This window comes from Panthera pardus, unplaced genomic scaffold (genome assembly GCF_024362965.1).
Source record: "Panthera pardus isolate Hobbes unplaced genomic scaffold, ASM2436296v1 HiC_scaffold_24, whole genome shotgun sequence".
Taxonomy (NCBI): Eukaryota; Metazoa; Chordata; class Mammalia; order Carnivora; family Felidae; genus Panthera; species Panthera pardus.
The window spans coordinates 123519406-123531874 of record NW_026526810.1 but is presented as its reverse complement, the minus strand read 5'-3'; the positions used below and the strand labels follow the sequence as shown (position 1 = coordinate 123531874).

At 43.3% G+C, this 12469-nt stretch overlaps 2 protein-coding genes across 22 annotated transcripts in view; one reads left to right on the top strand and one right to left on the bottom strand.

Annotated features, from left to right (window-relative positions):
- GPR65 (G protein-coupled receptor 65) overlaps window positions 1-4692 on the bottom strand; it is a 143483-nt gene extending 138791 nt beyond the window's left edge. For all 15 annotated transcript variants that reach the window (XR_008417285.1, XR_008417286.1, XR_002083595.2 and 12 more), the window contains exon 1: window positions 4200-4692. The gene's annotated coding sequence lies outside the window, so the exon portion shown is untranslated. The remainder of the gene's footprint in view (window positions 1-4199) is intronic.
- Window positions 4678-12469, top strand: part of GALC (galactosylceramidase) — a 151046-nt gene continuing 143254 nt past the window's right edge. For 4 of the 7 annotated variants that reach the window (XM_019461943.2, XM_019461945.2, XM_019461944.2 and 1 more), the window contains exon 1: window positions 4678-4879. In XM_019461943.2, coding sequence (XP_019317488.2) covers window positions 4685-4879 — 195 coding nt within the window. In that variant the 5' untranslated portion in view covers window positions 4678-4684. Of the gene's footprint in view, window positions 4880-4969; window positions 5402-12469 lie in introns of those variants that run through there. The other 3 variants (XM_019461949.2, XM_019461946.2, XM_019461948.2) reach the window with 2 other exon arrangements.

Below are 12469 nucleotides of genomic sequence, written 5' to 3'. Positions count from 1 at the left end.
ACATCTGTCTAGCTACCCTTACATGATCAAAGTCACAGGCTCAAGGCACTGGCTGAGGGACACTGCAGAGTTCTCGCTGCTGGGGGCAGGAAGGGGGAGGATCTGGCTCCTTCCCTCCTGAAGGAGGGGAATCTGCCTCCCACCAAGACTCGCACACTGGGGAATCAGCCATATGGGGTATGGGCTTGAATGACTGTCGATAACAAAAATAGGGAAAAAAAATTCAGAGTAGTACAAAGACATGAATAATCTTTTCCTCCAGAATTGTCTTAGTCTTGTGGAGAGCAGTCAAGTAACAAGTTATACTGTACTTAAATCTGTATGCCATTTATGTCATTTATATGATAAACACTTCTGTAGCATGTAGTATATGCTAGTCACTTTTTTTAAATGTTTAGTTTTGAGAGAGAGAGAGAGAGAGAGAGAGAGAGAGAGAGACACAGAGGATGAACAAGGAGGGGCAGACAGAGAGGGAGACACAGAATCCGAAGCAGGCTCCAGGCTCTGAGCTGTCAGCACAGAGCCGGAAGTGGGGCTTGAACTCATGAACTGTGAGATCATGCCCTGAGCTGGAGTCAGAGGCTTAACTGACTGAGACACCTTAGGTGCTCCTATGGTGGTCACTTTTCTAAGTGCTGTATGAATATTAACTCAGCTAGCCTTCATACCAACTAATTACTATCATCATCTCTATTTATAGATGGGTAAACTGAAGTCCAAAGATGGAAAGTAACTTGGCGAAAATCACACAGCTGGTAGGTGGTATTAGAGATTTGACACTATGCAGGCTGGGACTCCAGGGCTGATTCTAACCACTATGCCACAGTATAGCTCTTTGCTATGGCAGTTTTTATGAGTTATCCTTAAGAAAACGTTTAGTACACAATATATAATTTATTCCATTATGTCGATTCTGTCCTATGAACTATTGTTATTGTCTTCACATAAAGTCCCGAATTAAGAGAATTCCTATACATTTTTTACACTGATCAGGGTGATATTATGAAATGCGATCAAGCAACATATGTCAAAGTGGAAAAATCAGATAAACAGCAGATGCTACAGGACAGTTCATGAAGAGAATATACTTCATACTCTTTTATGCCCAGGAGATTCTACATTAAGGAATGTTTCTACTTTCTTTTGTAAATAATCCTTTTTCCTTATCCCCTTATATGATTATTCAGTGATTTTTTTTAAACCAAATTTTTATTTTTTTGGTATCGAGACATTAAGTGATACTTAGACCTCCAAGTTCTACAGGAATTTACCCATGCTTTGCATTAGAACTTGTAAAGTTTCACATTTTACATTTACAGCTTTATCCATTTGTAGTTTATGTGTGGTATGAAGCACAGATCTCAAATTCGATCGTTTTCCAAAGAGTTATCCAGGCGTCTCCATACGTATACACATATATGTTATATACGTTAATATATGTATAATATGTATATGTGTGTATACATATGTATATATATTTTGTGTGTGTGTATATATACACACGTGTATATATATACACGTGTATATATACACACGTGTATATATATACACGTGTATATATATACACACACACACACACACGTATATATATTTTTTAAGTTTATTTGAGAGAGCTTGTGAGCCAGGAGGGGCAGAGAAAGAGGGAGAGAGAATCCCAAGCAGGTTCCATGCTGTCAGCACAGAGTCCAACAGGGGGCTCCATCCCGCCAACCATGAGATCATGACCTGAGCCCAAATCAAGGGTCGGATGCTTAACTGACTGAGCCATATGGCCCCTCCATATGTTTTAAAAAGTTCCATCCTTACCCCAGTGATTTGAGGTACCATTTTCACAGTGATTTTTGTTTTTAAAGATTTACTTTTGAAAGAGAAACAGATGCAAGCAGGGGAGGGGCAGAGACAGAGGGAAACACAGAATCCAAAGCAGGCTCCAGGCTCTGAGCTATCAGCACAGAGGCCAATGTGGAGCCGGAATCCAGGAACCATGAGATAATGACCTGAGCCGAAGTTGGACGCTTCACCGACTGAGTCACCTGGGCGCCCCCAGTGATTTTTTTTTTTTTTTTTTAAGTTCAATTCAACTAATATATTTTGAGTACCTTCTGAGGTATGGACACTGCATTCAGGAAGTACAGAGAGGGAAAAGACTTGGCCTCTGTCCTTCAATATGATGGCTGAATTCAGATTTCCAAAAGTAGAGCCGTTTTCTAAGGCGAGACAACAGACTACTATCAGACTTTATCAATAACCTTTCACTGAAAGGCAAAATCTCTCATCTTTCTCAAGAGACCGTCTGATTTTGATCACATTCGTCACTTTCAAAGAATGAGAGATTTTGCTGTGACTCAAGTACAGCTGTGATACTCAAAAACACTGTCCTTTAGGAGAAAAAGTCTTCACTTTCAAAACTCACCTGAAATTTGAGAACTGAGAACAACACTTCTCCTCTTGTTTATCTCACACCACAAAAACCACAGGAACAGGGGGAGCTGAACACATGAACACTTGTCTGAAAAGTGCTATTTCCCTTTAATCTTACCTCTTGAGCACATCTGACTGCTGTGTCTTGAAGCCCAAGAATCTCTCTTCCTTGGCTCAGATTTAATTGCTTTTTTATTAGAAACTTTTCGAATGGTGTCCTGAATATACATTAGAAATTTGAAACTGGAGATATTTTCTGTGGTGAGGTAAAATTACTTTGGTATATGGACTAATAGGAACCAGTGATATGTCCTAGGGATGAGAACATGTTTTCTGTTAAATATTCTGTTTCCTCTTCTACAGATATCACAAAGTATACAAATATTTGTGGTGTGCTCTACCGTGGCTTGCATCCACTGGTTTTCAGATTCTGGCTTAAACTACTGTGTTAGGGGGTGCCTGGGTGGCTCAGTCGGTTGAGCGTCCGACTTTGGCTCAGGTCATGATCTCACGGTTTGTGAGTTCGAGCCCCGCGTTCGGCTCTGTGCTGACAGTTCGGAGCCTGGAGTCTGCTTCTGCTTCTGAGTCTCCCTCTCTCTCTGCCCCTCCCCTGCTCACACTCTGTCTCTGTCTTTCAATAATAAATAAACGTTAAAAAAAAAATTAAAAAAAAAAACTACTGTGTTAGATGGGGTGGATCAGAGTGAGTTCTGGGAAGGTAAATCTATGGAACCTGGGTAGTTATTGTCTTATATCACAGAATGGATAGAGAAGGTACAGTTCAGGCATGTGCTGTATTGGGAAAAGAAGAAATAGAAAAAGAAAAAAGTGGCCCATGTATACAGGACCATATAATTTATTATCCAAGCCAGAATACTTTTTTAAGTTTATCTATTTTGAGAGAGAGGGAGCGAGAGTGAGAGAGGTGGGGGGAGGAACAGAGAGGGATAGAGAGAATCCCTAAGAGGCTCTGCACTGTCAGTGCCGGGCTGGATCTCAGGAACAGAGAGATCATGACCTGATGTGAAATCAAGAGTCAAACCCTTGAATCAGCTCCGCCCCCCCCCCCCCCCCCCCCCCCGGGGGCGCCCCAAGCCAGATCACTTTGAGGGTGAAAGGGGCACTATCAACATTTGTTAGAACAATAGAAATAAGCTGGGACCCTCCTTAGTAAACCAAAATAGATCTACAGTAATTTAAGAGAAACAGCAAGCATTGCTATCATGCACTGAGAAAGGACGGATGGCAGAATGGCCTGACAACTGCATTTTTGGGATGGCACAGATGGGAGATTTTTCCTCCTAGTATAATTGTGATCATGGAACTTAAGTTTGTAGTTAAGGGGAAAAACAATCTGATTCCAAATAGGACCCTGAAGATGAAGGCTCACATGTCCTATAGTCTTTGGATCTTCTCTTTGCCATTTTGCGGTCTCCAGGGCTTGTGTAGATACCGAAAACCAATTCCATGGGTATGCGAAAGGCGGATTTGGGATCAGAAATGCTTTCTCTGCAGCCACTCAGTCTCTTCAGTTTGCTCAGATACCAAGAAAATCAGAAATCTCACACTGACGCTGCAATGGCAGAATCCCAGGACAATTCACAACTTCCCTATCGATTTTGGGTTATCTGCCTGGAACCATGTCAACGGGCTACGTAAGGTACTTAATGAAGCTAAACGCCAAATATACGTAATGATTACCAGAATGGAGAACCCTGTCAGCTAACGTTAGCCAAGTGTGCAACGCATTCAGCTCGGATTTACCGAGCGCCTATTACCTTGTATTTCGTTTAATCCCATGTCCCCCGGCGGCTGCTCTTGTTTCATCTTACGCAAAAGGAAACTCAGGCTCAGAAAGCTAAGTGATTCGACCAAGGAGACAGACACCTGAACTAGGACGTAGTGGGGGCTGCAAGCTGGGTCTTCTCTCTTGCTTTGCCATAGATTGGCATGTGGTGAATGTGCCCCGAGATGTTAAGGAAGGTCCAGTTCTCTCGGCTGGCTTTGGACATCCATCTCCCCTGAGCTAACGTGCCCCAGCAGGTGAGGCCGGAAGAGGCGCAGGGAAGTGAGTACACATGAAGGCCACACTCCACAGGGCCTGAGCAGACGACACTCTGGGTCAGCTATCTCACAGCAATCGTCCCCGACGTGTGGCCCGCACTCAAGATGGCGGCGCCGGCGTCAGCAGTCTCCTGCCCTTCTCCATCATGGCGACGACAGGACCCGCCTCCCGAGGCGCCGGAGTCATGTGACCCACACAATGGCCGAGCGCCTACCCCAGGCTTCCCGGCAACGCGGAGGGAAAGCCATGACGGCCGCCGCGGGTTCGGCGGGCCGCGCCGCCGTGCCCCTGTTGCTGTGCGCGCTGCTGGTACCCGGCGGCGCGTACGTGCTGGACGACTCCGACGGGCTGGGCCGGGAGTTCGATGGCATCGGCGCGGTCAGCGGCGGCGGGGTGAGCGGCGGGCGGTGGGATGCGCCGGCGTTGCGATGCGCCGGCGTTGCCAGGGGGGCGCCCCATAAGCCCCCGCGGCGCAGCCTGGCGTTTCGACGCAGTCCCGTCGCGGCCCGGCTGCCGGCGGCCGCCCGTCGGCCAGAGGTCCGGGCGCGTGCGGGGTTGGAACCGGCGCCTGCTCGTTTTAGATGAGCCTCTATGTAGAGACAGTTTTAGTAGACGAGGATCCGGAGATCCACCGAGTGACAGGTGTCGATAGTGACAAGGCTGGGGCTCGCACCATCACCCTCGTACACTCCTGGGCTCCCTTTGCCGTGGAGAGGGCCTTCCTGAGGGTCGCTCCAGAAATGGCCAAGGATCCGGGGAGCATGTCTCTTTCCAAAAGGATGCTTCAATGCGGGTCGGGGAGTCGGACGCCCTGGACCACTAGTGCAGCGGGCAGTTGGCTAGCTTCACAGGGGCCAGTGCACAGTATGTTTGTGTTGGGAGGCAAGACAGGTGCCTCAAGGCCTCTTTAGGAAGGTAAGAGGCCAGTCTGAGACTTGTTTTGTTTATAATGCTAGACTATGCTAGTATCAAATGGTAGTCTAGGATTGTTTAGTGTTGGGGGCTTTGTTTATTGGCAGTGGTCAAGGCCCAAGGTGGGGTGAGTTGCCCGCTGGAAAAGTCGGTGCCTGTGTGTCTCATTAGTGGCTGTTTTTGTGTGCAGGGAGGGGGAAACATTGGGCCAACAGCCAGGGTGGCTTCCCACCTTTAGGGTGTGTAAGAATCACCTGTTATGGTTGTTAAAATGTACTCCCCATTCTGTAGTTCTGGATTGGGACCTGAGAATCTGCATTTCAACGAATACACCAGTTGATTCTCATACTAAGTATTGAGAGGCTTTTTTCTTTTAAGTAAATTTAACTTTAGAATAGCTTTAGGCTTGCAGACAAGTTTCTAAAACAGTACAGATTTCTCAAATACGCTGCAGCCATGTTCTGTTATCAGCATCCCACATTGGTAAAGTACATTTGTTACCACCAGTAGTGATAACATGAAAATCCATACTTTCATATTTTATATTTACTTAGTTGTTTCCTAATGCCCGTTTTCTGTTCCAGGATCCCATCCAGAGTATCAGCTGTGTTTAATTGTCACGTCTTAATCCTTTCTTGGCTGTGACAACTGGGGTGGGTTCATGTTACCTGGGCATTGCGTAAGACTTACGTGAAGGGAGACGGGGCCATTCCAGCTTTGTGTAAAATTGTGTGGGCATAGCTGGTAATTGTCTGAGATCCCTGGTCCTGCTGACAGGTGGCCTCTTGGCCTGGGAGCTTGCTTTAGTAGCATGATTGTTCTTGGCTCTAAAAATTTCTGTCACATGCCCTTTGTAACCTTTTTCCTGTCTTTGTTTTATCCCCTTCCATTGTACCCCAAATCACAGCTAGAGCTAATTTTATTTGATAATGTTAAGGCCTAACTCTTGAATGGGTTGTTTGTTGGGTTGAGTCAGACGGAGCTTGTATATTCAGATGAATTCAGAACTAGCTTGATTGCTTGCTTGCTGAATGGATGTTTTGTACTGATCTCAGCTTCCTGATAATCAGTGTTGTGACTGGACTCGCCCTTATGACTGTTACTTTGGTTGTAAGATGTCCTCGGCAATAATCATCAGGAAACTTTGAAAAAAAAAGGGAGGTGCTATTGACAGATCCTGGCAAGCACGTGGCACACCTGGGCCACACAGCAAGATTGTGGGGAGGAGCCCCTGTGTGGCTCAGTCAGTTGAGCTTCCAACTCTTGGTTTTGGCTCACGAACCATGAGATTGAGCCCCTAGTTGGGCCCTGTGTTGACAGCCTGGAGCCTCTTGGGATTTTCTCTCTGCCCTTCCCTCTCACGTGTGCATGCATATGCTCTCTCTCTTGCGTGCTCTCTCTCAGAAATAAATAAGCTTAAAAAAAAAAAAAAAGATTGTGGGGAGGGGGAGAGAGAGAGAAAACACCTGGGGTCCTGCTTTTATTGCGGCTCACTCATTGGTGAATTTAAAACTTAAGAGGGGGAATTTAAAGTACAGGAAGAGAAAGAACAAGCAGCCTAAATGGTCAGTTACTGAAGTCAACCAAGATCTTTAATGTTTATTTATTATTGAGAGAGAGAGAGACAGAGACAGTGTGAGCGGGGAAGGGTCAGAGCGAGAGAGAGAGAGAGACAGAATCTGAAGTAGGCTCCACACTCTGAGCTGTCAGCAAAGAGCCCGACGTGGGACTTGAACTCAGGAGCCATGAGATCATGTCCTGAGCAGAAGTCGGATTCCAACCACCTGAGCTTCAGCCCAAGCCCCTCAACCAAGATCTTTAAAACAAAGAAGGCTGCCCCCACCACGCCCCCATAGCCTGGCTCTTTATCTAGATGTGTGGCCTGCAATGTGTTTATTTGAAATTGCCATCTTTGAGGAGGATGCCCTTAGGCACTTGCATTCCAAAAAAGAAAAAAACTGTCAAGGTATACACTAGGATCCATCTTGATGCTAAGGCATCGCAGTCAGTGGTAACCCAGGATAGCTGAGATGTTAAAAGTCGGGGGTAGGGCACGTTGTAACCCAGAAAGTACACATCTAAGTAGGATTATAGTAGCACTCCTATAATAATTATACAGATAGTAGTCTGAAATCCAGTCTGTAGCCATTGTCCCAAGCTTAATGGGTCCTCCCCTGAAACAAAGGTCAGTGATCCTGGGGCTCTAGAAATGCATTCAAAGATTTGAGTAATAATTGTGAAATATTTAAACATCTTTGGCCATCTTATGTAAGTAGGTTTATCATATAGGCTCTTCCAAATATGCTGCATCCCTGCCCGGGAATCTCAGATTGGGCTATTAAAAGTCCCTTAAGTCTGGGTAGCCAAGCCAAGGACTAGCCTTCAGACTTCACCTATAATACCTATAGATTTGGGCCAATTCCTCTCTTTTCAGGGTGCCTGAAATATCCTGAGGCTTTGGCCTCAGGGTACTATTAAAGGTCAAAAAGTGGCCTTCCTTACCTGGTAAGGCTGATAGGAACATTTAAAGAGTTTAAAATAGCCATGTAAAACACCTGATGTGACTTCATTACAGTGTAGTTGACAAGGAACTTTGGTTATTCCTGTGACATAACATTCTAAGATAATAACTAGAATTATAAGTGATAACAGACCAGCACATAGTAAGCCTCTAGGAATGTCATATGATTTCTGGAACACTAACATCAGTCACACATATTCATACAAATTTAACCTAAAGAAGGTTTTCCATTATTTATTTGACAGTGCTTTTCATGTAGTTTAACATAAATAAGCCTAATTAGTTTAACAATCCCTTTCTATAAGGAGAAAGAACAAATCTTCTGAGATTGTTCCAGGATCCCCCTGAAAATCCTAAAGTTAGTTCAAGGTTAAAAACACTTCATTTAGAATTTGATTCTGGGAAGTTTGTCAGAAATACCAAAAGGTTTTGAAACACTTGATTACAGGGGCACCTAGGTGGCTCAGTTCATGGAGCATCTGACTCTTAATTTCAGCTCAGGTCACAATCTCACGATTTGGTATATTGAGCCCCGCATCAGGCTTTGCTGGCTGCTTGGGATTCTCCCTCTCCCTCTCTCTCTGCCTCTCCCCACTTTCTCAAAATAAATAAGCATTTGAAAAAAAGTAATATACTTGATTACATAGGATCATAGATTGTGGTGAAATGTTACTTAGTTATCCATTTAATCAACTTTAACCAAAATTACAAAAGACTTTATAGGCAAATATGAAAGTTACATACTTGTATATAAAAAAAGAAGTTCTTTTAATAGAGAAGACTCATTTTCTTAAGTGATCAAAGGGGTGATAAAGACAAAATGAAGCACAAGAAATTATTTTGATAAAATACAGAATCTTTATTTCCTAGGCAGATTACTTAAAAGGTAAAAACCTTGCATAGTTTTATTAAGAACAGCACTTTTATTTATTTTTTTAATGTTTATTTAATTTTGAGAGAGACAGTGTGAGCAGGGGAGGGGCAGAAAGAGAGGGAGACACAGAATCTAAAGCAGACTCCAGGCTCTGAGCTGTCGGCACAGAGCTGGACATGGGGCTCGAACTCCTGGACTGTGAGATCATGACCTGAGCTGAAGTTGAATGCTTAACAGACTGAGCCACTCAGGTGCCCACAAGAAAACTGTCCTTTTAGTAGATGAAAGAAAATTAAGCTGTACTTTTCAGAAGTACACTATTTATTAAAACTCATTTTAAAAAATCTTTATAATTTATTTCATTTTTAGCTAGCTTGCTACACAAGGTAAAATTCTTTCTTCCTCTCTTATTCTCTTTCCTGTGCTTTCTGTATCCATTTAGTTTGTGTATGTTAGGACAAAATTACTTCCATTTGCCTTAACAAAAATGCATCTCCACACTTCATATCTTTTCTTAGCTAAAATACATGCTACTTTTCTTGCCTGGAGATGTTTCCCTTATTTCTTGTACTTTTAGTTACATATATTAGGTAGAATTCTTAATTCTTAGAAACTTTAATTTTTACTGAAAACTAGCAAGTAAGGAATTGTGAACTTTACTAGCCAATATACTCTATACTGGCAAATTAATACATTTCATAATTTCTAGAGGCATATACCTTTTTTTTTAAAGTAGCAGTTTTTCATTATAGCACAGGACATGTATACTAACAAATCCAAATATCTTTAGCTTCTCTGTTATGAGAAACCAAAAGTAGATAAATCTGTGTTCAATAATAAATGTTTCAATATTTTATATTTGGCAATGATCTATGTAGTTAATGAATTTCCATCATTGAACTTGCAAAACTCTAAGGTTTCAAGATACCAAAAAGATTAGAGTAACTATTTTTAAGTACACATAGCCATAAAACATAATTGTTGAAAAGTAGATGCCTTGGCAATCAAAGCTGGAGTCAGACATTTGCATTATAAAAAGAAAAAGCACACTATTGGGGCTTACACTAGAATGGATAACCTGGTCTATAGTTGATAACAGATCTGACCTGCTTTGCCGGTTGGGGTGGGGTGGGGGGACAAACCTTTTCCCTAACCCAACTTACTCTTCTTGATTTTTATGCTTTTATTTTCTCATGTTACCACCTTACTCTAAGGTGCTGGCGTGTTTCAGGGTAAACAGGACTAATGGGCCAATGTGTGCGTTCCTTACTACAACCATCCTTCTTTTTATTTTTGGGGTCTAAACTTAAAATAGCCAATATTTCATTAAATGGGACCCATCTGTCTTAGTATCTTTACTTGTGGCATTAAATCCAGTGTTTAAACTTGCTGAAAAATGGAGACCTTTGGTTATTTTATTAACTCCGTTTAAAATTAGTAAAATGAGGAGAATTGTTTCATAACTCAGAGTAGGATACTCTCATCCATTCAGTAGTGTCCCTTTGTGTAGTGAGGTGCTCATCTTAGATGCTTAATAAATATTGACAGATGAAAATGGTTGTAACACGATATTTGCACCCCACTTTAGACTTCTGTATGGAGTCCCTGGTACCTACAACAGTTTGTGGCAGTAGTGTTTGGAATGTTCTCATTTAATATTCAGATCTGATAGGGAAGGCAGTATGGGGCAGTAGTTAAGGGCATGGGTTTAAGGGGTACCTGGGTGGCACAGTCAGTTAAGTGTCTGACTTTGGCTCAGGTCATGATCTCACTGTTCGTGAGTTTGAGCCCCATGTCGGGCTCTGCCCTGACAGCCCGGAGCCTGCTTTGTATTCTCTCTCTCCCTCTCTCACTGCCCATTCCCTGCTTGCACTCTCTGTCTCTCAAAAATAAATAAATATTAAAAAAAAAAAAAAAAGTGGGTTTAAGAGCAGATTGTCAGGGGTCTGTTCTGGGCCCTGCCATTCACTGTACAGCCATGGGCAGGCTATTTAATCTCTCAGGGTCTCAGTTTCTTTTCTGGGGAGACTGTGATACCTGGTGGGAGCATTGTGAAGATAGATATAAAGTGTTTGGGATGACATCTGGCATGTGGTTGTTGCGTCAGTGTCATCTTGTTTGATCAATTAGAAAGGAGGAAGTTATCTTTACAGAAAAAACTTATTTGGGTGTAAAATGTCTCAATAAATTGAGAACTTAGCCCGGGTCAGCTATGTGCTAAGGCTTGTTCCTGGGCTGCTTGTAAGCAGCTCCAGGGCTTTTTCAGGGTCTGTGGTTGGTAATTTGTTATTCTTTGATGGTGCACGTCATCATTTGGCTATACTACTCTGAACTGACTATTGCCATTGACCCATCTCTCTTATTCACTTACAACACCTTTGTGTTGAGAATGACACAGGCTTGCAACAGCATAACGATGTGGTGTGTTTGTTTGAAGCTGGTGCTCCCTGTGTTAAGGATAGAAGTGCATAGAGGGCAAAATAACCTCCAAACAGGGGGTTCTGTTTTTAAAATTTTCTTAAATGTTTATTTATTTTTGAGAGAGAAATAGTGTCAATGGGGGAGGGACAGAGAGAGGGAGACACAGAATCTGAAGCAGGCTCCAGGCTCGGAGCTGTCAGCACAGAACCCAGTGCAGGGCTTGAACTCATGGACTGCGAGATCATGACCTGAGCCGAAGTTGCACGCTTCACCAACTGAGCCACTCAGGCGCCCCCCAAAACACACCGTTCTAATGACATGATTCAGGGTGGGAAACATTGTTTACCTCTGATCAAGGATAGGTTATCGTGCATAGACTGTGTTCATTCACTTAAAAAGTACCTACTTTAGTATTTGAGTCTCTGCCATTCTGTAAGAATGGTGAGAACAGTGACTATATTTTTAAAAACAATTTGTATAATGCTGGTCATTTATTGAGAGCTTACTGTGTGCCAGCTACTGTGCTGTGTCCTTTACATACACCTTGTTTTAGTCTTAGAATAGTTGAAGCAGTTCTAAAGAGTAAAAAAGCCTACTTTACAACAGTTTGCCCTTGGTCACATAGCTTCTAAGCGATGCAGTCAGGGTGCAGGCTCCCTCTGACTCAGAGCCTCCCATATTCTGTGCAACAAACAGTACCATAAAAGATGCTAAATAAATGTTCGCCGAACAAGAGAATAAATGGGAATATGAGCTTGAGTAAGACATAGTCCCTGTCCTCCAGGAACTCAGAGGGGAGACAAAGAAGTATGGCAGTGAGCAGGGGGCCGGGGTTAGGAGAGTTAAGGTGGAGATGTAGACCTGAAGCCAGAGACACACCTACATCACATCAGTGGGGAGGGGTGGAGAGGGGCCTTCCCTGAGGAGGATGAATGGAATTGGCCGAATGAGGGTGTGGAATGCATCCCAGACAGAAGAAAGAGAAGTGGTTTGATCTATCCAGATAGTAGACATGAGAGTGGTGCTGGGTAAGGTGTCCAGAGTTACGATCCAAATAATCAAAGGATCTGGGTATAAAACTGAGAATTTGAACTTGATCCTGAAAGCTCTTGGTGGAGGGGAGGTCTTGACAGGTTTAAACAGTGTACTTTCGTGGTTAGATTTGCATTTTGGGAAGATGATTCTGGCAAGTAGTGTGGAAGCTAGAATACAGGGAGGCAGACAGGAGGCCCGGAGAACCTTTAGGCTGTTGTAA